The 26,786-nt window shown below is 40.0% G+C and overlaps 1 protein-coding gene across 3 annotated transcripts in view; it reads right to left on the reverse strand.

The window, feature by feature from the left end:
• The window catches only part of ZNF407 (zinc finger protein 407), a 483,307-nt gene that overhangs the window by 295,996 nt on the left and 160,525 nt on the right, over nt 1-26,786 (reverse strand). For all 3 annotated transcript variants that reach the window (XM_032422569.1, XM_032422568.1, XM_032422570.1), the window contains exon 4: nt 14,022-14,096. In XM_032422569.1, coding sequence (XP_032278460.1) covers nt 14,022-14,096 — 75 coding nt within the window. The remainder of the gene's footprint in view (nt 1-14,021; nt 14,097-26,786) is intronic.

Consider the following 26,786-nt stretch of genomic DNA (forward strand, 5'->3'; position numbering starts at 1 on the left):
ACTTGGAGGGCATTACGTACGCTATGTGAAATCAGTGAGACATAAGAGGATAAATAATGTATGGTTTAAATCATCTCTGGACTCTACAAAACAAAACAAACAAAACAAAAAACTCATGGATGCAGAGAACAGACATGGTCACCAGAGGGAAGGGGCTTGGGGGGTGGGTGAAATGGGTGAAGGGAGTCACTGTGATCGATGGTAACTAGATGCATAGTGGTGCTTGCTCTGAAGTATACACAGATGTCAAATTGTAAGGTTGTACAGCTTAAACTTACAGCATGTATACCAATATTACCTCAAAGGGGGAAAAAAACATAAGGGAAAAATCTGTGGCAAAACTGGCTACTGAATTAATGTAGAAAGAACTGCTAAAATATTGAGTACCACAACACTCACTACAGTGACATTCATAATACTGAAGTAATTCTAATAGGTATTTTTTTTTTCAGTGCTGTGATAGTAACAGATGAGCAGTAACTTCCATAAAAATGTTTCTGATGTATTGATTTATATCTAATACCAACTGCAACTTTACTTTTTAAAGCCTGCATAGAATAACAAGGAAATATTCATGATGATATGACTGATGATACCGCAAACAGCTGAATTCATCGGCCTCCAATGTGTGTTACTCGTGCAAGTTGATCTTGCCGTCAGCCCTAGTCTGAAATGCACTCCCACACTTTCCCTCCTCCTAAGTGAAGAAAACTGCATCTTTGTTTAGTTGATATACCTTTTCATTGTGTAATATTCTCAAGAAAAATCATGCTTTATATTTTATATCCCAACAAATGCTAACAAAAATGATGCCATCATCGAAAGAAACAAAGTAAGCCTATAATTTCTGTAAATAGCATCACTATAAAAGTTTTACAGCAATATGCTTCAGACTAAAAACAAACATGTCTTGTTCATTTAAACAAATACACTCAGACTTTTCTATTTTTTTTTATATTCTATTTCATGAATAAGCACCTTAAAAGGGGGGGAGGATTACGTTTCATAAATACACTAAGTTGTACCTAATCTGCCAGCAGTTACTAAGATTAAAAGTGCTGAGAAGCTATTAAGCATTATATGCAATGCTATCAAAAGATCAGCCATGAAAGAGCATAGCTTTACCAAAGAACTATGGAATCATAGTTCTTTTTCACCAAAAAAGGATGCAAGGAAATTTACAAAATTTGTGGACACAGACTTCTTCTGAATTGTCAAGATTTTGAACAACCGGATGATCTAGGGCAAGTCTCTCTGAAACTATTGTCACATCTGTGAAATGTAAGGTTCCCTTTAAAATCCAAAATTCTGTTATTGTTCTGCAATAAGCTAATTCTGCAATAAGCTACCTGGTGTTAGGACAAATTAAATATAGCAAGCCACTGACATTTGCAAGGCATATGAACTGAGACCTTTAGAAAGCCCTATAGAATATACTGTCATTCCTAGAAGCTGGTAAATTATTTTAAAAAAATTAAGTGACCCCTTTAGTATCTTAGGGATTCTATAAATACAGTCCAAATTCCTTAATAAAGCTATGAATCCTTCCAATAAGGAAAATAAACTTACACTCCAACTCAGAACGCCGTGAGTGTAGTGACATCAGCCTAAGTGCCCAGAACAGCGGGGGAGGATGGCGTCCACCAGGACACACATGCGAGGACGAGGACACGGCACGCCGGGCGCAGGCGGAGGCCGGGCTGGCGCCGCTCAGCAGAGCGCTCTGACCTTCCGGGTGGGGCACAGACGGCCCATGGAACCCCGGCGTCTGGGGAGGCCCGCGAGGCAGCGCAGAGCGGTACGACGGGCACTGCCGAAGGAAGCCATTTCCGACTGAAACTCACAACAGCCATGCCCGGCTTGCAGCACCTCCACCTCCTCGGGCAGACCGCCCAGGCCTCACCCTCAGGCCTGCTGGAGCCTCAGCAGGACTCCCAGCCAGCGCGGCTGCCGGAAGCCCCGCTGTGCGTCCCTACAGGGACCGTCCGTGAGGGACGCGAGCTGGCCTCAGGACCCTTCCTGGGGACCTCTGCGCTCGGAAGAAACCGCTTCCCCACAACACGGAGGGTCCCTCCACTGCAACCTCACACTACACAAAGCAAAATGCTTCCTAAGATTTCCAAATCAAACTTCTCTCATAGTAAAAGTGAATTAAATAGTGATATGAATTAACAGTTCAGGCTGATATTTCAGATAAATTTTTAAAGACTAATGATTTTTGAACAAATGACACTTTTGTTCAAACGCTGATGTTTTCCGTTACTAGCACTCCCAGTAGGAGAGCCTCTCTCCGGTATTCAGGAAAGTGCTCTCCTTCACTCGGTGGAGCCCTCTTTCTCTAGCCAGACGACTAAGGACAAGTCTTCAGCTCTACCTTCACGTTCTTGCGCAGCCAGCACATGGCGGCGGGCTGAGGGGCAGGCTACTGACTGTGGGAAGTGACGGGCTTACCACAAAGTCCTGAGCGCACAAAACGGGGCCAAAAACAATGCTTGGTGAGCGCAGGCCCACTGGTGGCCCCATCTTATTTATGCATTCAACAATCTAATGAACATCTGTGGATTCACCACCAAAGCTGAGAACAAGAATGTTACATTCCATGGGCGCCTGGGTGGCTCAGTCGTTAAGCGTCTGCCTTCGGCTCAGGTCATGATCCCAGAGTCCTGGGATCGAGTCCCACATCGGGCTCCCTGCTCGGCAGGAAGCCTGCTTCTCCCTCTCCCACTCCCCCTGCTTGTGTTCCTGCTCTCGCTATCTCTCTCTCTCTGTCAAATAAATAAATAAAATCTTTAAAAAAAAAAAAAAAAGAATGTTACATTCCAGATTTTAATTTATCCCAACCTCATATTTCCAGCTGTGAATGATTACTTTCTTAGATTTTTTTCTCATTCTTTCCTTATTTTCATCATCAGCTCCCAACAGTTGAACCCACCTGATTAAGCCGCTCTGGCTTTAAGCACTTCCTGAGCGGCCCCAGAGGCGGGGGGAAAGGAAGAGCACACTAGGCCTGGGCTGTGCCAAGACAGGAAGGCTGGGGCTTGAGCAGCAGCGGACTTAGGAGCTCTGACTCGGTGGCCTCGGAGCACGTCCGCTTCGAAGCAGAATGTCCGGAGGAATTGAAATTATGTCTGATCACTCAGGCATCAACAATATTATGAATGCTAAAGCTGTAAAAGTTCATGGCCTACTGGACAAGTAAAAGAGCTCTGCGTGTATAATGAGATCTTCTTTACTCTGATGAGGAGCCCACAGCTTCCCTGAGAGGCAGAGAAGATGCCCCATCACGGATGGGGTCATTGGGACCCTCCTCCAGGTTCAGATGGAGCAGCCCTGCTTTTTTCTTTGGTTTTATAAGGCTATCTTCTATGTACTTTTTTTTTTTTTTTCTTCTGTTTAAGCAAAAGAGAAAACTCAAAAATTCACTGAAGCTTTGAAATACATTCAGAAACCATTATTACAAGTACTAATAACAAGATAATAAACACTGGAGTAATTATTTTGTTAAAATTTTTCCTCATCTTCAAAATCTGGTAATCATATAAGTAATATATTTTTTAAAAAACCAAACCATATATTTTTAAAAACCTGATATCCAGCAATAAGTCTGCCACTTCCTATTTCCTGATAATATATGGCATACCCATATTACTTAATTATAAATATGAAATGAGACAAAGACATTTTGAATGCTGTGAGAATGGAAAAGAAAATTATCAGTTGTAATTAACACGCAAAAAATTGGGGCTTAATTTCAATAAAAACTTTCATATGTATGTTCTGCTGAACCTGCTGTTTCCCATAATCATTTGCTTAATCAGGTAAGCATGGAAAAGGGGGTACAGATATTATTTAGACATTAGCAACTGAAAGCTGCTTTAATACATTTTCACCTAAAAACGAAAAATTTTTTAAAACTATGCATACAGATTATGATTTTTTATACTTGTACAACTATAAATTCATGCTCACTTCACCATAAGCCCTGAAAACTGAGAACAGGTGTCATGCTCAGCATCAGAGATGAGGTGGAAGGCACAGTGACTCAGAAGAATGCACCTGAGCTTGTTACACTAAGAGGCAGGACCATCTATAGGGACATAAAACTCTGTTAGTCTGTAATACCCTTTTCATAGTGTGACTATATTAGACCAACAAAGAAAAAGTCCATCTTAAGAAAGAAAAATTTCAATGAGGACTTTAGTATCTTACATCCATCCATAGTCACTGAGTGTCAATCACCCTCTGAAAAACTAACAAAGAAAGTCACCAACCATGCCCTCAAGAAATTATCTAGTGTGGAAATAGGGCATATACCACCTATTTTAAAAGGAAAACAATGTAGAATGAATTAAGTAGTACACTGACCTCTGTGGGAAGATGTGATTATAGAGAATGAAAATGTAGGGGAGGATTTACAGAGACAAAATCTGGACCTTGTTTGAAAGGACAATCCATGCTGACCCATACAGAGGACACGGAGCCATGGCTTCCAGCACCATGGTGGGTGGGAACAGCACACGCAGTATGCTCACATTGGTCATGCTACCTTGACCCAACTCCTCTATCACACTTACCATACCATACTAGGTCTAGGAAAGCATCCATAAAGCAAGAAAGAACTGGAATTACATTAGAACTCAACGGGACTGACTCTTTCTCCAAAAAGCAGATCTCTATATTGAGACCACATGCTAGAAACAACTCAAAATAAAATCAGGTTGACTCCTATAAAAGTACTAATATTTGACAGTTTTCAACCTAAGTGTTAACATATATAATTCAATCTTAGGAGGTGCTAACATATTAGTAAGCATCAAACAAAATCATGATTCTTCTGAAAGGGAATAAAGGATTGGCTGAAATGAAAACCAGTGCTTCGGAAGAACACTAAGATTACTACGGGACCAATATGTCTCATAGGGCACATCACTGTTTGTTTTCTCCTGTCAACACTAAGGATGGGAGAGCCGTAATACCAGTGGAGATGCCCTTTGTTTTAAGCTCACAACTGATTATACAAGTGACCCCAGGACCAAGAAATGGGGGGAAAGATCTTAGAGAGTAACCTATGTGAACCCTTGATTTTTCCTATGGGAACTCCAGAGTGTAATGAAATGTAAACATCTTGTTTCTCATCTGTTAAAATGGTCGATCAAATTTGCTTTGATCCAACTTTATAAAAATTACTTCAGAAAGATTATAAGTTTCCTGAGAATTCCACAGGAAAAATTTTAATCTTGGACTTTTATAAGCAGCTACCAAGACATCATGAATATAAAGAACCTCTCACAAAAAGTCAGTACTGCATAATGAAACTGTATAAAAGTTGGTAATTAAGCATAACTGAAGGCTGCAGTGAACATACAGGCCTTTGTTCTTTTTAATTCTGGCACTGACTGGGAATTAAAGATAAGAGCTTAAGGCATATTTTAGTCAGAGTCCAGATGTATAAGCCCCAATGTTCTAAAAGTAATTTAAGTGAAATAAAAGAAGAGAATAGCCAAAAATATTCTAGATGCCTGCCAGGGAAAAACACCTATATTCTGAACATTTAACATATTTGATCATATTTGGAATCACTTATTCACTGACCTTAAAAAAGGTTAAAACAGAAGATATTCTTATATCCAAGATCTGACTGAATTACTAAACTAAAGCGTAGCAAAAAACTAAAGCACAGCAGTACAAAAGCAATTCAAACATTCACACTAAAAAAGGTATAGACAGTTCACATCCCCACAGGATTCAGTTGTTGTATTTCTATATGGGAGTAAGAGGAGGCCACAGAATAAAGCAGATGTCATTGTACTAACCCATACATCTCTGGTCTAATAACTCACTGAACTAGCACTAGATGACATAATTATAACGTATGCAGTACTATTATAGTCTTCTGGGTTTCTTTTTTTGGGAGCCAGAAGTGGGGGGATAGAAGAATTCCTAACTATACACATATCTACCCTTTATTCACCAATGTTCCATAGGAATGTAGTGAAAGACAAGGTCAATCAGAGATGGAATGAATGGAAAGGGACTCATAAAGGACAGGGGCCTCAGGCTGAGACTGGAAACAGAAAATATCTGGACTGGGAAGCAGGAGATGGGATGCTCTAGGAGTGCACACAGCGGGGGCTCGGGGAGAACCAAAGTATCAAGAAAGGAAGAAAATGGGTTATGGAGTTGAGAAAAGAATATGTCTAACAAAATCAAATAGACAATTAAAAGCTGATTTGCAGGGTGGCTCTGCAGCATGATTCAGGTGAAGGACACTGGAGCTGGAACGAGGGAAGGGTCCCGGCAGCAAGCCAGGGACGGGAGACAGCGCTCAGCAGTACCTGTTGCTATGACGATGCTAACCCACTCGCCCACATGCTCTCCCTGGGGCCTGAACTCCACACTGACGGATGCATAATTCCGAGAGCTCTAACTTCACGTGCTTCCTCTCACGGACAGAGTCAAAGGTAACTGCCCCTTGACTCCAGGTTCTTTTCAGCCTGATTCCAACCCAGTTTCCCAGGCTCATCCTAACTCTTCCCATAATCCTTGAGTATTATATGATTTTTATTTTTAGAAGAGATCGGTGTCCATAATGTGTAGAAAGAAAGGGAAGAGCTACACAACGATGCAAAGGAAAGTTTTAGGAGAGGAAACAATCTTGCATAAGGGTTATTACGAGAGTTGCTGATAAAGGCATCTCATTTATTCACTGGCTTATTCTTGCAGTAAACATTTACTACTACAGTTACTACTGGGTTCCAAAATTCAGATGGTATTGGTGTTTAAAGATGATACAGCCTCTGCTGTCATGCCCCTCAGATTTGGGGCTGATGGGCTGCGGATCAGGGCAGAGAGCTAAAACACACATAAAGGCAAAAAAGAATTCTATTAGGTATAAGGCTCTGATGGAAAGACAGTTGGGTACTATTCCACAGAATATCTGGGAGAGGTGTTATTTTAGGATGGATGGTCTGGAAAGACCTTTTTGCAGGGCTACATTTTAAATGTAATCCGGAGTCAGAGACTTCCCAGCAGAACACAGTCAGGGGCCCTCTGTGAGGTGTGCACAAGCCTGGCATGTTCACTTTCCATGTGCCTGGAGTGACCTTGGGCGTAGGGCTGGGGGAGAGTGGTATAAGGTGAAGAACTAAAGATCCACAGACCATGCATTGTTTAGGAAATGGTCACCAGTCAGAGTATAATACTCATGTTTTTTAAATGCCCAAGAATTAAATGCAGAGATGAATGCTCAACATGCTGGCTTAAAATTAAAAAATAAAGTTTAGAAAGAGTAGAAAACAATCTTACATTTCTGTAACAAATACATATATATATATATATATATATATATATATATCATTAACACTTAAAAATCTTCTGCTACCAATGTGAGAATTTCCTTTAAAGAAGTAAATATGGTATTTGATCAACATAACCATGATGCACCAAGAGCAGCACTCATTTCTGACCGAGCTAGAGAGGATGTCTGATATGAAAGGCAAGCAATTCCCACTTCTTTCCCTGCGGAGTACATACTAACTATGTCTGCTCAGCAAACTTGAGCAGCAAGCAGTCTTCAAAATAAATAATCTTGAGAAACAAAAAGCACCATTAGAAGTAGTACAAGGAAGTACAATAAGTTTTCACAACATAGGGCAAGGACAATTTTTACAAAGTCCCATAATAGGACTTCACGCTACTAAACACATTGCCCCAACCAAACAGCTGAAGGCGTATGTGCTCACAAATACTGACCCTACTTTACAAAAACTCCCAATGCAAAACTTCCCTTGAATTATGGAAGCACTGATTTATGTGAGGTGGTTACAACATACTGCTTACATAAAATGGGAATCTGCCCTTCCTAAGGGAAAAAAAATTATGAGACACGAAGTAACGGTAGTAAATAAAATGTGTACCATGAAGCCCACTGTCTAGAGATGGACTATAATTCTGGCACTGAGCTTCCCAGCAGTAAACATAAAGAGGAAAACTCAATTATCTATGGGATTTGCTGGTACTTAAGACCAAAATGACAAGTTGTTTCAGAAAGGCACAACCTTTCCTGGAACCAAGACCAGAAATAAACTGGCCCTGAGTCTCACAAGGAAGATCGGACATATTTTCATGAGCAGCAACCTGAGAACTAACTTAATAATAAAAATAGGAGTTTATAAGGTTTTATAAGGTTCTTAAAACATCTTTAAATGTAAGTCATTACCACAAAAACTAAGACATCCGTTTTATCAGAGGAAGAAAACAAAAGCAAGGCAGGGAAGGAGAGGGGCTCTCTAGCCAAGCTGCTACCTAAAGGCTAGAAGTGACAACAGGTCAGGAGGGAACAGAAGGAACACGCCTGCAGGACTGTCAACAATCGGACAGAGGTGCGGAATCCAGACCCTCCACGGAGCTTCTGAATCCTCAGCCAAAGGAGGAGCAGGGCCGCCACAGCTTCGTGGACACTGTGGAGCCTGACAAAAAGGCACGAGCCTGAGAAGAGCGATTTCCATCCCCTTGGGGATGAGCCATGAGAATTATCTCTAACTAGGTCCAAATACCTCCCCAAAAAGTAAGTTGGAAACTTCAAACAACTATGAGGATCTGAGAACCCGACCTTCTAGACCACTGACGCCTTTGTTAACTTCCACCAAAATTCATCAAGTCAAAGTTAGAAAATACCCATTTCAGTAAGAAACCATTTGGCATGAAGCAATCATAGAACATCTAAATTACCCATTTAATTGAGAAATACTTCCCAGACACTGACAAGATATCTTTCGTGGAAAATATATACTTATCTCTGTATGTACCTTAATAAACTGTCAGTTTAAGTCAGTAAAATATAAAAGGAAATTTTCTAAAAATAATAAATAACCTTGGGTTTAGATGAACTGATGTGACTTCTATCTATCTTTCCACATAGAAGTGATTACTTAGCAGGGCTATATGTCTGTTCAATCCTACTTGTGCACAATAAAACCATGGTAAATGATCACAGGATACTAATTCTACACTGGATACTGTCTGCAGATGGAGAAATGGGAAAAGACAGAAGAAAGAGAGTTCTGAGCTCATGCAATACTAGAACATCAAAATATGACAACATCCCACTCATTAAAGTAAGCGAGCCGAGATGGAAAGAAGACATGTTTTCCTCCATCTGGGCTCAAGAGAGTTATATCTGGTATAAATATATATTTTTTAAAGCAGAGAAGAGCCCCTAAACACTTTATTTTTCCTAAATAAAGAAAGAAAAAAATCTGCCAGCCACTAGAGTAAGAGAAGAAATGAAAGGGAGACCAATACACAGTGGGTGAATAATGGTGAGAGCGAGCCTGAGGCCAGCAGACAGAAATGACCTGAGAGGTTTTACAAAAACACTCCACAGAGATCACATGATGCTCATAAACACAGAGTAAAGGATCTCAATGCATCCATGAGAATACGCTACTCATTTCAGTGGTAGAACAGAAAACAGTGTTTACCCTACAGAAATTCACAAGGAATAAACACTGAGGAAGATGATGATCCTTTTAGTTTTGTTTTGTTTTTTAAGTAGGCTCCATTCCAGTGCCCAGAGTGGAGTCCAACCTGGGGCTTGAACTCAGGACCCTGAGATAAAGACCTGAGCTGAGGACGAGAGTCGGAGGCTTAACCCACTGAACCACTCAGGCGCCCTGATGATGACCCTTTAATAAAGAAAATGCATGCAATTATGACAACTTAGCCAAAGGAACTTATTTCTTTCAAATGGACAATCAAGTGACAATACAGGAGTTAATCTCATACTCTTCTGGTAGGAAAAATTTGAAACTGTTTAAATAAATGTCATTCAGAGTTTTTATAAAACGTATTATTCTCTCATTTAAAAGTACCCTAAGTTTTGGGGGCGCCTGGGTGGCTCAGTAGATTAAGCTGCTGCCTTCAGCTCAGGTCAAGATCCCAGGGTCCTGGGATCAAGCCTGGCATCTGGCTTCCTGCTCAGCTCAGCAGGGAGTCTTTCCCCTCTCCCTCTGCTCCTCCCCCTTGCTCATGCTCTCTCTGGCTCACTCTCTCTCAGATAAATAAAATCCTCAATAAATAAATAAAAGTAACCTAAGTTTCTAATAACCCAAACTACTGCACACGCACATCTATACGCTTTCTCTAGGAATGTCTGGGTTTGGGATACTTTCATGTTTCAAGGAAAAGGGTGATGTTTCCATCTAAACTGAAAAGAACAGTGATGCTTTCATATCTAACATATAAACATTTCTGAGAAAAGAGAGAAAGGAAAGGAGACAAGGATGACCCCAAAGTCCTACAGGATGTCCTGTGTGGTCCCAGAGGCTCAGAGCAAAGGAGAAGCACGTATGAGAGCTGCCAGGACTTCTATCCACAGTTAGTCCTGGTGACACCTGGACAGAGAAACACGTGGGGGGAGACTTGACTTATCAGTAAGACCAAAGGTGCCATGAAAAGGGAGACGGCTAACCACAAGTCCCAAGCATCTAGCTCAAGCGGATACAGCCAGCATCCATTAAAATCTGAAGGAGGCCTGGGGAAAACCCTCTCAACCTGAACAAGAGCACTGATCAGCCCTCCCCCAGGGCCTAAACACCCCATGTGGACAATAATGCACTGTCTGAGCCTTATAACCTGAGTAGATGCCTCCAAAATTGCTTCACTGAAGAAATACTTTCATTCATTAATAACTTGAAAAAACAGGTACATTTCGGTGGATCATGAAATTATTTAGCTCTTAGACTCTCTGATGTATGGATCCAATTTAAAATCTCTACTGGTATAAGTGGTTGGGGGGCAGAAGAGCCTTCCTGAGAGGCTGTCAGGGCAGCTAACTTCCACTGGCACCTGGACACCACAAACTCAGATTCCCAGGGAGCCCCTTCCCCTCCTATTTACAGTCGCTCAAAGCCCAGCTGATTTCGAAGCACTAAACCAGGCATGCCATCCCTTTCTATTATAACGTGCGCCTGGCTTCCACATGAGATAAACTTATTATGGCTGTTTCAGTTGTGGTAATTGTGCATAGGCTCGTTTTCTAGATTACTATTAGCGAACCCAAAGAGTCATAAAGATACTTTGGCTTACTATATTACAAACAGAATTACTTACCTAAAATAGGAAATACTTTAGAATGAACTTGCAAATTAATTGGAGTTTATTATTTTGGAATGTAAATCGAATGTGCCTATATTTAGTTCTTTATATTTAAGTGTACAAGACTTCAGAAATACAGTGGTGTATTTGCTACCTTAAAATAAGTTCATGCAAATTTAGGGACAAAAAGAAAAACTTGTTCTTACACAAGCCATCACTTCAGGTGTTCATGAAGTCAAAACATATATATTTGAAATTATCTAGATTTCTGTTGCTAATGACAGTCATGCTGACAAAATTTACTGGTTCATCAAACTATAGTGCAAGTACATGAATTTACTTGTAATAAATTATCATTTTTGCATTTATCAGTCAAAGCACAAGGCCTAAATACTTGCAAACAAAATGCATTATTAATTAAATTGTCACAGCCTATTTGGCTAACTTCTATTACTATTTGCTATAATATGCAATGCATAAGAGGGGAGAATCAAATTTAAAACATAAAAAAGTAAGCTGATTATTTTGCCCTGGAAAAATTAAAATATAGCAAGCTTGCAAAATTATAGCCAAGGCATTAATGTTTTAAATAGGTAAGAAAAAAATGTTTAACTTAATTTAGAGAACAGTTATGCCCAAAGTGACGGTTCAACATGCTGATAAAGAGTTTCTTTGTTTCCTCAAATCATTAAAAGGCATCAATTCCCTTTCCAAGGCAGGGAGGAAGGTGGAATGGGAGCCCTTTGGCACTAACTATGCTAGACTTTGCTACTTGAATGCGACTCTCCCCAGCTCCATGGGTCTACTGGGAAAGGATGCTGCCACGGGGTCCAGACCTTCTGAGTATTTCTGTGCAGTGAGACAAGTGTCCTAAACGAGAAGTGTTCTGAAACACAGAGGTCTTAATAGAAGCAACAATTCAATGGAAGATGTCCAGCTGAGAGGAACTTAACAGCCTGGACTACGAGGGAGTCAGGACCCAGGAGACAGGGTGTGCCTTCCCACTTGAGGTTCCTTTCCCAATTTTAGAACCAAAACCGTGTCAATGCCAGAGAAAAAGCTTACCACGCCTCAAAGGGAAGAAAGACATGCGATCTTTCTCTTGCCTCTGTGTAGCCTCCCTGAAGGTGTTGGGGGCTGAAATGAACGGAAACAAGCAAGTGTTCCTGGAATATACAGAAAAGGTATGGAAACCAAACAGTGCGTCTGGGATCTTCAATCTCCTGTCATAATATACGGGAGGTGCCCACTGTATTTAAGTGCTTGGAGGATAAAAATATGTATATGGTGATGGAGTTCTCATTAGTATAAAGTGATATGAACACTTATTTAACCTTTATGAATTTCTAAATAAAAAGTAAAATGACACATCTGAGTTATAGTAGGGAGATGTTTTCTTTTTGCTAATCATCTGATCTAGACTGTTTTCATTCAAAATTCATTTGGGGAACAAAATCCCTAAGTAACTGTATGTAAAGATTCTCAGTGTGAGATAATCAGTAGAAGGAAGGACAATGGGATTAGAGTCTGAAAAATAACAATTCTAACATTCATTAATTATAAGACACTGAATAAATTATTGCATATTCCTGAATCTCAACCCTTAGATCTAAAAACCTGGAATAATAATGCACTGCTAATAACATCACAGAGTGATTAACTGAGATAATGCATGTAAAAGCAACAAAAACAGAGTACATACAAATGTTTTGTTTCCACTTCCTTATACACTCATGAAACATAACTGCGACAAGTCCCAAACCATAATGTAAGTAATACAGAATTTTTTGAATTTCAAGAATTATGCATTCAGGATATGCTCAACACATACAGTTTGGCTCAAATTAAATACAATGCCACAAAGAGAAGTACCAGAAATCAAAAGATAAAGCGCAGGCATACGTGACACTCCATATTTTGACACAGCAGCCATGGCCAAACTAAAACACTGAAGAGAACAATATGCCTTCAGTAGAAGTCAAGTCAAATTGCTTGTAAACACAGAAAATATTGGTAAGAGCATTTTAAATTTTTTAAAAAGGCAATTAAACATTTACAAATAAGGAAGAGGTCCTAGGAGGTCCTAGGCTGCAGACTCGTAGAACAAACTGCATCATTACTGACATCTTAAAAAAGTATTAAAAACCAAAAGTTTCTGGGAGTGTCTAGAGAGTTTCAGATACCATCATAGAGGATTGGGAGGAAATATACTATATCTTTGAAGGAAGGATAGAGGAATTTTCACTAGCTCTGAGTGAGCTATACATCTTAGAGATTCAAAAATTTTAGAAGTAGCCATACTCACTTGATAGCTGACATTGCTATATTTCTGCTCACCTAATATAATTAAGTCTATGTGATGAAGCTAATTATGATACAGTAGCAGGAAAAAAGAAAGCCTGGCAGTTGATGACATAATAATTGTAGTGTTATTTTTCATGACATGGCAACTAGAGTATTATTTTGGGGATGACACAAGATGTATTTCTTTTTTAGTATCAGCAATGTTTAATTCTACAGTAAGAATTCAAAAATACTATTTTAAAACCTCAAAATAAAAATGCAGGAAAAAATAGATAAAAGTTTACTTTTATATAATTATTTTAGTTCATTCAAACACATGTGCAGAGGTCAATCCCCTCCTAAATAAACTTTTTTACTGTTTCAAGGTTATTCCACAATTTCACAAATTCAAAGTCCCTCAAATCTTTTCAAATAGTTTTAGATCCAAATTTCTAAAATTAAAATGACATTAAATTTTTGTGGGAGAATGGTATGAAATATCACATTCAACAACAGAGTACCACAAATGCAAAACATGATGAACTGACTTGATAAAAATTCTAGAAGTCACATCATTAAGCAAAGCCTAAAATGCAAATATAAACGTATTTGTTAAATTTTTTAAAATGAGCAAAAATTACCTTTCTTTTGGGGTGCCAACTCCATGTTTGCCTAGTAGATGCGTATTTAAGTGCTTCTTCATTACAAAAGCAACCCTAAAAAAAGAAATAACAGTAATTAAAGAACTAAAACATGACTCTCTGCTAAAAATATGTCCACAAAGTACTTAAAAACAGGCAATTATATACAGACGTAATATGAAAATGCACATTAGAGCGGCATTCCTGGTAAACAAGAACCTTGCCTACAGATCAAACGTACTGTGATACCTGAAAACTGGAAGAAATAACTGTATATAAACTAACTGGTTCATTTTCTTACTCGAGTGTGTGAACAGGAGCAGAAATGGTGACTGTAGCTCAGTCACTGCCTTCCCTGTCTTAAGAGAGACAAAGCGATGCCTCGACATAACCTTCACTGCCCCCTAGTTGATCCCATACTTCAATCAGGGAAGGAGTTTGAGAAAATGTCATTTTATGAAATATCTAAGGAACCATAAAAGAGAAAATAAATAGCCTCCATGAAGCTTCCTTGAAAACATGGTAATAATTTGAAAAGAGGTTTTTAAAAATGATATGTGTTTACTGTGTCTGTGGCACATGCAAAAAAAAAATGTACTTAAGTGCCAAGAAGATATCAATAACTAAAACAAACAAAAAGTATTACCTGACACGCTATCTTATTTTATACACAAATCAGCTTACTTAATTCAATTCTGAGGACATGAATATGAAATGGACAGGAATCGGCAGCCAGTCCATGGAACACCAGTCTCCTTCTGACCACAGAACAACATCAATTTAATTACATAGTATGATTATTTAAGCAATTTAGGTCTCGTTCAGAAGCATCAGACTAAAGTGGCTCTTGATAAGAAAAAAAAAATTTAATGTTATAACTTTCAGTGTAAAAGGGCTTGCAAACATTTTTGTTAATTATGTATTACAGCTGTCCTTCATAAAGTTAATTACCAATAGCTGAAAGGCAGCAGAATCTATTTGCATATGTACATGAAAGGCATGGTGTATGCAAAAATATGGTTTTAATTAGCATTCCACGATATGAAGGGCTACAAATCAAACTGGCATGTTATCAGATTCTTAACATTAAACACTGAATTCATCTGGACACGTTTGCACAAACGGGCATCGTAAGGCTGCAAAGTATTATGGCCTATGGAAGAGACATGCCAAACGCTACGACTGAAACAATTTCTAAAAAGGTGAATGCCTCTTTTTTCTTTTGTTTTTTTCATGTCTGGTCTATTTTGGTTCTTTTCCTATAATATTAGGGAACCTCAGTTTCGAGGCTAAAATAATATATTTGTATTTTTTAAATAACTGTGACTTCATTATTCAAATAATGTATTTGTATACGCTGAAAATGGCATCATTCATTCTTTTTTATATATTAGGTAATAACTACGGACAATACACGCTTGACACTATAAATAACTGAGCACACTATCAATCATTAAAATGGAAAAATAATGATTACGTGTAAAGAATCAAACTGTGATGATATTAAAGGCTTAGCAAAAAAACAGTACAAGATATTCTATATTTGTTTCTGCTTGATTTGGACAAAATAACATTTTTCATTTCCTTAAAAAAAGAATGCAGTAATAACAGTCCATTTAAGTCATAACTTCCCTACTGTCCTCTATTTTCTTATAATTAAAAAAACATAAAGCTAATAGCAAAGTGCAAAGGTTAAGAACCCAAAGTTGCAAAGCACAGCTTATTTACACGACCAAGTATAATTTAAGAGATGTGGGCTTAGAACCACAATGCAGTTCCTAAAAGAAAAAACTTCTATTAATTAAAATGTGTAAGCTTTAAGAATTGAAACAAAAAATAATACACTGCACAGGGGAACAAACTAAAGTACACAGAGAGGGAAAGCTTCTACCTAATATAATCCTTAAATTACCTGCTGACTGTCTATAGACTATTGGGAGGAATAACAATTCTTTATTATTATGGGGAAAATTTATAATACTAAAATACAGCTCAATTATACTTAAATGCAAAATGTTCATTCATCTAAAATCTGACTTAAAGTAAGTATAAAGGCTTCAAATCTGGTTACATAAGTACGAGGAGCATCAAAGTCTCAATGTCACGCTCAATTAAAAGCATGACTAAAATCATCTTACCAGCCTATCTGAACATAATATTGCCAGCAATTAGTGATTACTGAATGTAGTCTACCTCTCACTGCCATCATCTTAGTATTGCTTTAATATTTTTAACATAATAATTGCTTTGGAAACTTTATAATCTATACATCACCAGAAATAAGACAAAAATAGTCCCAAATTTGACAAGCTACACAATCGAAACGCCTTGCTCCTGATGAATATTTATGCCTGTGTACATTCATTGTGTTTCTGCACATTTACTGGCCACTCACTATGTGTGTCACTAACGTGTAAAATCAGACAGAGCTGTGCCTTCATGGGGCGTTCACTCTGTAACGTGCAGCGTCTCGGCAGGATGAAGCAGCACCACGCCCGCCCCAGCCCTGCAAGGACACCGCTGGTCACACGGGCACGCACCAAGACCAGCACCTGGACACACTGCAGAGCACAGTGACAAAACCAGAGTGCCTGCCTCAGAAAACATGAAAACTAGTGAGGGAAACAGGTAAGAACAAAAAGTAAAACATACAGCATCTTAAATCATGTGATAAGTAGTAGGAGAAAAAAGAAAAAAAAAAAAAAGAGACAAAACAAGAAGGAAGATCTGAAGTGTCAGGACAGAATCAAAATTTTACACCGGACGGCTCTGGAACACGGTCTGTGCGTGAAGGGGGCAAGGGGCTGGGCCGGGGACGGCGCAGGGGACGGAGCAGGCCACAGAAGGCAGGGCAGCCAGGACAGCTGGGGGTGAGCCCGTGAGCGGGGCCTGCTCTCAGAGGCAGAGGTGGTGGGGAGTTAGGGAGGACAGGGCAGGGCGGGGGGGGAGTGCTGGTGTGAGCAACAACCTCGGGGCTGGTCCCCCGGTGAGCCCAGGCACTGAGGCCCAGGGTCTGACTCCCTGCCGTGCGACTCACAGCAGCCAGAGGGACCGGACTGGGGCGGGGGGGGGGGGGGCGACTCTGACAGAGGTCCCCAACAAGAGGCCAACCTCTGGTCTTGCTGTCAAGGGCGAGATCCATGCTAGAACATACTCTCTGAGGCTCTCCATCTGCAAATGCCTGACAATCTGAAGGAACACCTTGAAATCATAAAAAATAGTGTTTTTAAATATGATTGATTTCCAAGTATCTATAATTGCCTAAAATAGCGTCACTTAAAATTGTTTTTGGTGTCAAAAGAGCAGAGTAATAACATTTACATCCTAGCTATAGATTTCTACTTTTCAGGACAAACATTTCATATTTTAACTTCTAATTTTAAACTAATTGCTCCTACATGATCTATCGATCTAATCAGAACCTCCTCCTTTAGTCCCTTAGGTTTTATCACTGCAGAATTATTTCCACTTGAGAGTCATGAGAGATTATCTGACGGATCTCCCTAAGTAAATAAGAGACAGTGCCGCGATTACAGGGAAGGAGATGTGGAAAGCAACAGAAACCAAGAACCACAGCACACCAGCATTCCCTAACGCACACGTTCAAGTCAGGCGTTCAGTGCAGGGGCCAAAAGTCAGGTTTGCACAGGCTGTTTCTCCGGAACTCAAGCAAAGAGCAGTATGTTTCTTGAGTTTTTGCTATGTTGTTATTTCTGTGGCCCTCATCTCTCTAAGAAGGGCAAATGTTCCTCAAAGACCGGCCTGTAGGATAGAATATCCAGCTACTTGCAAATGTCTGATGATCAAGTCAGTGTAGGCCCTACGGGTCACAGGAGAGAGAACTTCAGTTGCTTGTAAGCGGTTACAAGCCAAACACAACAACACAGTAAGTTAACAAGAATCTGTAAGACACGCTAATTCAGGACTATGAGGCGAGCACATGTACTTACTCGTTAGGTCTTACGGAGGGATCCAGAGCCCTCCACCCAGTTCTCCCACTGGTCCCCTCCACACCCAGGCCACACTTCCCAAACTGCTTGTCGGAACACGGGCTTCACCCAGAGGAACGCTGAGTGAGCCAAACAGTAACATAACTGACAGTTTTCAGTCACTGCTGAAGAAGCAGAAAACTTACAAAGCAAACCCCACAAGCACAGACACCTGGCATCAGAGCCCATGGCGGCGGACCCCACAAACGCCGGTGAGTGAGCTCTGCACGCTGAGGTGAGCAGAGCACGGCCACCGCACTCGCAGTAGCCCCCAGGCAAGTACAGCGAGCACGGGGGGCAGGCGGTGGAAAGGTGGCCGTGGCCCCGTGGCCCGCTACGCCTGGACTAACTTTGAGAACACTGAGTACCTCCTCTGAGTTGCAAGCCCCTGGGTGGAAAGGGCAGGGAAGCAGTGCTTCACGGGAATTTTATAAGAACTGAAGAAACACTGGAAACACAACACAGCATGAGGAGCAGGTAAGGACAGATGAATGAATAATAGCTAACATTCATCATGCTACTGATACATAGATGTGATTCTCTATGCACGTGTGTACGTGTGTGAATATACATGTAAATGTACATATCGTGCCAGGGATCTAGTTACAGCCAGGAAAAAAAAAAAGTTTAAGGATGTCAACTACAAAAGCCTCCGCTCCATTGGACCAGTTAACACCTTAATCAACACACATAACAGCTTTAAGAAGATTTCAGTTGACGTACATAAGATGACCTCAAAGCTCAAGATGCAGAGATCTGACAAATCCACCACTTCAAACAAAAACACCTACCTACCTGAAAGCCAGCAGCCTGAGATGTAAGCAAGCACTCACGCTGACTCATTTACATTGTATTTCTATCTATTTATATCAATCTCCAAGAAGGGCAGGAGGAGGAGGGCGGCAGAAACAAAGCACTCTAAAACTAAATGCAGCAGCAAGCAAGCAAAGACATAATGAATGGTCACACACTTCCAAATGGCCACAAACCCAAGGCCTGGTTTGTTCCTCCTTTACAGTGTGACTTTGAGCCGTAAGTCTCTGGATTAAAAACAATAATTTTAACTAACTAGGAGAAAGAAAGAAAGGCTTGAATGAGTAAAAATTCTAAACTTTAGTATTTCTTTAAAGGAAACTCATATTTGGTATTTTCCAAGCATTTATACACATATTCTAAACGCTAGAGTCCCCTAAGAAAGGAAAGCTACATGTAATACCGCATCCCCGCACCCCTTGCTCCTTCTCCAGGACTTCACTGGTGTTCTGAGTCCCCAAGGCCCACCATGGACCCCCCAATCCTGTCCCCTCCTTCTGCACTGCACCCCTCACAAAAGGCCCTCGCTTTCCTAAAAGGTGAACAACTCAGGTTTCCTATCAATCCTTGCAGGTGCCACCAAAGATGCAGCACACACTACAGAGGCCAGCTCACAGGTGGTGGGCAGCGTTAGCCCCTCAGCACTGCCACTGAGACATGACTCGACCCAAAGTGCTTGCTGTCAATCGCCGGCCTAGCATGAATTCATCGTGTAAGCTCAGACGTGTTATTTAACGAAGTGCCTTCGGTTTCCTCGTGTATCAAATGGGGTGGTAGTAACTGTTCCTACCTAATAAGGGTGTGATGAGGATAACATGATTATTGTTTGCACAGTAGAGAGCGTAGTGACTCACACATTCTTAACATTATATAAATCTTTACCACTTTTAGCTCTTACCCACCCTAGGCTCAAAGGTTCAAGACATAAACACCACCCCCAACATTTTACCTCTGGAATCGGGCGCCAAGTTAGCAGGAAGGGGAGCTGCCTGCCACACTCTCAGTCTGCTTAGGAACGCCATGTTCCTAAGAACTACAGCACAATTCAAAGGGATTCGATTCAAACACTAATTAAAAGGTTCACGTTTTAATACTGTCAGTAAGCACTGGGGACCCAAAAGCAAACAGCACTCAGGCCTAAGCAAAGAACAGACAGGAGAGCAGCGAACAACGATCAAGAGCGTTAGAGGCCATCACCGAGATGGCAAGCTGAGGCCGCAGACAGCAGGAGCCTCTCCAAGGTTCCAGGGAGGCCTGGGAGCAGAACGGTTAAACTGGTTAATGGCTGCAGATTCCAGGCCCATGAAACAGGACATGCAGTGGGGAGTGAAATAACACAGAAAGGTCAAGAAAGACTGCTAGAGAATTAGGTACAAGTCTGAGATAACAGAGAAAAAAAACAGCAGAGTTCTAAATCATGAAGGGTCTTACAAGTCATGCCAAAAACTTTACATTTTATCCAGATTCTCAATATTTGCCAAATACCCTACAGATGACTGCTCTGCAGGATGTTAATAGGGATATTACCAAAAGGAGAGGGATGGAGGGCAGGGCTGAAGTCAGACTGGGGCAACACTGGGTTAGAAGAGTGAGAGCCCACAGGCTTCCCAGTGGGAAGCAGTTCCTGAGCACCCGAGTCCCAAGAGAGGGAGGGGAGATGTGCACAGCTCTCTCTCTCAACTTCGTGGACCACTAAATATTTGTCACAAAAACCAATGTCCAACCACATCTTCGGGACACATATAGAAAGTGCTGCTCTGGAGTCTGGGGAACGCTGAAACGGAGACAGGAACGTGCCCAGGCGTACACTTTCTAAGGCACGGGCTCCGCCGTGGGCAGTGGGACCAGACCCTAACTCCACCACTGACAGTGTGGGTGATCCTGCTCCTCTCTTTTTGAATCACACTGATCCTCTCCTTCCCGATGTGTAGTGTGGGGATAATAATACCTCAGAAAGTTGTAAAAACGAGGTAACAAAGACGCATTATTTAGGACTGGGCCCATCCCACAGCTATCATTCAGCGGCCGGGAACTAGCACATACAGAACACCAAGCAACGGACGAGGGTCTGGGTGGACTAAGAGGAACAAAAGTCTCCATATTCATGGGGTTTAAAATCCAGGTGGTGGAAACAGGTATTTAAAGAGGTCATGTCCGCATGATCAGGAAGAAACAAGACATATATTATTTTAAAATAGGGCTGATGGTGCACTAAAACTTCTCAGTACCACAAATGGGAATTGGAAAAGTTCCCCCCTTGCTCTAAAATCAACAGTAGTGATCAACCAAAGTCATCTAATTTGCAGTGAGCACAAAATCGGTGTAAGCTAAGCAACTTAATTTTCATCACTGTACATATTTATAAGCAACATTCTACGAACGCGGTAAACCCTGCACAGCTGACAAAAAAGTACACACAGGATATTAAATAACGATTCTCCAAAGAACGATCACAGTCCATTTCCCCACACAGGTTCTGGATATACAACAATATATTATCAATAATGTGATTTGACATTTGGAGCAAATGTCACTTGTCATTAAAAATATATATGGAAATTTTTGCCATTTTGCTTAATATGTCTTTTTTATGATTAATAAGGTATTACCATTCTGAAAGTGACTGTAAATGAAGACTACTTTTATACTATAGTTTTACATGTTAATTTCAGTTTTTAATGGGACAGTATAAAAGATAGATGACTTATAGATTTTCATATTGCCGTTAAGTGTGTACTTCTCCTAATGATTCCACATCACAGGAGCAATGGCCCCTTAAAGACGTCCACATCCTAATCTCCAAAATCTGTTAGGATACAAAGCAAAGGGGAATAAAGGTGGCAAATGAAATTAAGGTTGCTAATCAGCTGACTTCTACATCGGAAAATTATCCTGGATCAATGTAAACACAAGTGTCCTTAAAAGTGGAAGAGGAAGACAGAAGAAAGGAGTTGGAGAAGGAGATGTAACTATGAAAGCAGGGCCAGAGAGAGGCTATGTTGCTGGCTCTGCTGCTGGCCCTGAACATGGACGAAATGGGCCATTAGCCATGGAATGCAGGTGGATTCTATTAGCTGACACTCAACCATCTTCTTCCCGAACAACCTTCTCCCAATGGCTTGAGTGTTCATAAATGAATCTTACCTATCTCGATTATTATGAGGGTTGCAAAATGATAATGTTCTAATTCTACCATTCCTCCTACATTTATCAGAATGACATTCTTCTACAAAGAACTTCACCACTTACCCGTCTGTCTCATGCTCTCTCCCTTGTTCCCTTTCAATAATTTTAAATGGACTCTTGGATTTTCATGTTTATGTCATGTTTTATAATCAATTAGCATAATTATGCCTAATAATTCTCAAACTGTCCCCAAATTGGCCAATGGAGACCCTTTAAAGCTGTCTACTATGTCCTTTTGACATCATTCCTCAGTGTTTGAGCATTTCCTTATTTTCTAGCAGAAGATGTTCTAAGCTCACCAGGCCCCTTCCCTGCTGCAGAGCTGGGAATCAGCCCTAGTTTCTTACAGTAGGAGTGGTATTTACACAGCAAGATCCAGGGGCTAACTATGATGGCTGCTATTGGGATGTCACGGAATCAAAGCCCTTTCGGTGCACAAAGCTAGGAAATAAATGAATAAACACACAAACTAATAAAGATGGTGTGCATATTTCCTGGTGACGAGGGAGGGAAACATAAACAGAGGATCGCAACTCTTGGTAATGAGTATTCATTACAATAATTGATTGTATCTATCCATTATGCTGTAATACTATATAATAGGTTTCCAAGTGGCATACAAATATGTTTTTGTATTAAAAAAACACATTTTATATATAAAAGCAAAGTTTCCTATTCAAACAATTCTTTTTGTGCATCCTCAAAGCACACATGTACTGTTCACTACTACTTTCTTAAGTCTCTAACAGCATGCTTCTTTGCACAGGTTCTAAACCATCCCTGAACACTCCCTGCTTCTCACTACCGTCAACTCTTCTTCCTCTTACCTTCAAAGGGTGACATTTTCATTCTTATTTCAAAGCTGTAATTCATTTCCTGGGTGTCATGCATAACCTCTTTGTGGATGACTCTAAAATACGTATCTGCACCCATGGCCTTTCCTGGGGCATTTTTTCTTCTCTGAACTGACAACACCTTAAAATATGTCTGACCCTCAGTCATGATCTTCCCTCACAATGGTGTCTCCAAATTTCCCTAATTCTAACACCTGTACCACCTTCCCAATTCAATAATCGCATCCCCAGGTTCATAAATCATCAGCTGTTTCTTCACAATTGTTCCCTATCAAGACATTGCATACTTCTCTTTCACTAGTATAATTACACTAGAGCAAACCATTTTATCGGAATGCTAGGGCGTAAAGGTGCTCTCCATTACAATTCACCCCATATACCACCATCACATAATCTTCCCATAAATAGGTTCATACTGCACCTCAGCTCATAAACATTTTATGATTCCTTACTGAACTGAATATAGCACCAAGCCTTAAACAAGCAAATATTTGTTTTCAATAGTCATCTGAACCAGTTATCCCGATTTCTGGAATATACCCTAGAGAAAACATCTGAAAAAAAGGCAAAAAAGCTGCACTCCAACTAAAAAATAAAAATATCCTAAATGCTCAGGAGCAATGGCATGATTATATGAGAATATTATGCATCAATAAAAAGTACAGAAAATTTCTCAAGGCATATTAGATTTAAAAAGACAAAAACATTACTTACAATGTAATCCCGTCCTCTGACATATAAACATACAAGCATACACGTAAAGCAAATACAAGTCAAAATCACTTAACGTGAGACTTACTTTTAGATTATTTATATTCTTTGCTTTTCTACAACTGGTAAAATTTTTAAAAGTAAAAACTAGCATGCTGCTTTACACTTTACACAGCACACGTGTGTCTCCTCAACGCACTCAGCTGTGACTGAACGAGGAGCAGCACATCCACCGCTGGCCTGACCTGAACTAGGAGGGCCTGGGACTCCAAGAACGGAGGCACCTGCGACTTTTACAAGAAAATGTAAAAATTTTTTACAAAGAAGCTGAAGATGCAAATGTAAGAGTCACATGTCCTGACCTTGCTACAGAGCTCTTTCCGCCGTCGTGCCCCTCCTGCCTCATGAAAGAGTCCACCTCATGGGAGACAAGAAAACAGAAAAAGGGAATGCTACAGAAACCAGAGTATTCACAATTAAAATCAACAGTGTATTAAATGCCAATCTAAATGAATAGGACTCTTGACAAACTAATGAGTGAAAAATCAAGTAGCTGATGTAGGACAGAGGTTTTAGTTCCTGTTTTTTTTAATTCACTGTGATTCAGAAACTACTCATAATATTTAAAAAGAAAATATTTATCCTATGATGAAGATACAAACTAAAAATTAATGACCTGTAAAACAGGTCAGATAAAAATAAATACAATGTGGGGCGCCTGGGTGGCTCAGTGGGTTAAGCATCTGCCTTTGGCTCAGGTCATGGTCCCAGGGTCCTGGGATGGAGTCCTGCATCAGGCTCCCTACTCAGTGGGGAGCCTGCTTCTTTCTCTCCTTCTGCCACTCCCCCTGCTTGTGCTCTCTCTCTCTCTCTCTCTCTGTCAAATAAATAAATAAAATCTTTTAAATAAATAAATAAATAAATAAATACAATGCAATTGGTTAACAAGAATCATTATGCTTAGAAATAAACATAAAGATGCTGAGCATTATTAAAAACAATGGCCAATGGGGATAGAGTGCATTGGCTTTATTATGAACAAAATCAAGCTAAAATAGATATTTTACTTTCAAAGCGTCAGAAATCAAGATCATGCTATGGTTGTTGTTAAAATGTAAAATACGCTGCACAAAATAAAACAACATCTAAATGAAGTAATACAGCTTTATTCACATAACATATGAAATGACTTGTGTTATATATCTTCCTAAACATATTTGTAAACAGGTTCCTATTTATATTGTTTTAAACATGACTTCACAGAGGAATATTTTCCATCCACTTCTCTAGCCTATTTACTAGCACATTACCTTAGATGAACACAGAAAAAACCCTGAAGTTTCTCAAAGGAATTTAACTCTGTCCAAAACTTTATGTGGCAAATAGAGAAAAAAATTTACAATTATATGAGATTTGTTTACTCCAAAATTCAAACGTTAATGGGTGTTAAATAACACTTGAAAATTTCTCAAACTTTTTTACCAAGTCATTCATTGCTAGGCCAAACCAATTATGTCCTTCATGGTTTCTCAAGTATCTTACCACAGCAAATGCCCTTTTGGTTGTAATCATCACACAGAACCCAAAACGTCCATATTTGAAATGTACCCTTGTAATTGTACATAAATCAACTTCCTTCAAAAACAAATTATCGACATGCCCAAATTTAAAATTACTGAGAATCCTTTAATATTATAATCAATAAGGACAATACCAGAATTATTGTAATAATTATAATGATTGGGGCGCCTAGGTGGCGCAGCCATTTAAGGCTGTGCGATCCAGCCCTGAGTCTGGTTCCACGCTCAGTGTGGAGTCTGCTTCAGATTTTTTCTCCCTCTCCCCCCCACCCCTCCCCACTCACACTCTCTCTTTCTTAAATAAATGAAAATCTTTAAAAAAAATTATAATTATTTTCCTGAAGAAACAAAACTTACAAAATTTTTATTTATTCACAAAACGCAGAAACTCTAAGTGTCACATGTCTCCTGAAAGTAAGCATTCTGTGTACAAAAAAGCAGCAGTGAGCTCTTAGATATAATACAACCCTAGCTACAGCAATCAGAAATATTCCTCCAAGAAACTGCAAGGTAGTCCCCCACACAAACTCACACCTGTGCACACATGGCCTTTCCTACATTCTACAAGGGAGGAAGGGGAGACATCCAGGGAGTCAGCACTCCTCCTTCTCAAGGGTTAATTGCACTGTCACTTAATAAGGGGTCCTATAAGAATATAACTATTACTATTGTCAGAATTATAAATATTACACATTTCCAAAGACCTTAATTATAGATTCCCAATATTAACCACATTCTCTTTTAATAAATTTTTTAAGATTTTACTTATTTATGTGTCAGGGAGAGAAAGCAAGAGTGAGCACAAGCAGGTGGAGCAGCAGAGGGAGAAGCAGGCTCCCAGCTGAGCAAGGAGCCTGATGCAGAACTTGATCCCAGGACCCGGAGATCATGACCTGAGCTGAAGGCAGACACTTGAGGAACTGAGCCACCCAGGCGTCCCAACCACATTCTTAATAGTAATAAAAGCCATCTACCTATTAGGGTGTTTTTGTTTTATTTGTAGGGAGGGAAATTACCAAGCTCTGTTCTGAGTGCTTTATGTATATACAACTTATTTAACCTAACTGTTTAACAACCCATCTGACAGATGAAAACCTGAGGTGCATGTACTGTAAGTCGACTCCCCTAAGACTGCACCACCAGTGAATGGCAGTCAGCATTGGACCCAGGCTGTCTCATCAGAGCCCACGCACTGCACCTGGGCACTGAATTGCGTGCTTCTGTCTTATAAATTATAATTCATATATTATTCCTTTTTCATGTGCCTGCTGCATTATTTTTTTCCTAAAAAGTCAGTTGCCAAAATAAGTAAGGAAATCAAAAATGAACTGTATTTTGTTTCTAAGTTTATGAAACAACACAGGGAGTATCATAGAAAAAAAATGCTGAAATTGAGAGTTAAAACCCTGGGTCTAATCTAGGCTCTGCAATGAAGAGTGACATGAGCCCTGGCTCAGTTAATAACAGTGATAGGCAGGACCAAATGACATTACCGACATTTACATTATTTAAAAGACTACAATGAATTTAGTAAACAACTGTATTATTGATAAGTTATAGAATGAGGATTGCCATAACCAATGAAATGATAACTAGAAGGGAATCAAAACAAACAATGTTAGATGGGTTCAG

This window comes from Phoca vitulina, unplaced genomic scaffold (assembly GCF_004348235.1).
Source record: "Phoca vitulina isolate PV1807 unplaced genomic scaffold, GSC_HSeal_1.0 scaffold27, whole genome shotgun sequence".
In the NCBI taxonomy this organism is placed as follows: domain Eukaryota; kingdom Metazoa; phylum Chordata; class Mammalia; order Carnivora; family Phocidae; genus Phoca; species Phoca vitulina.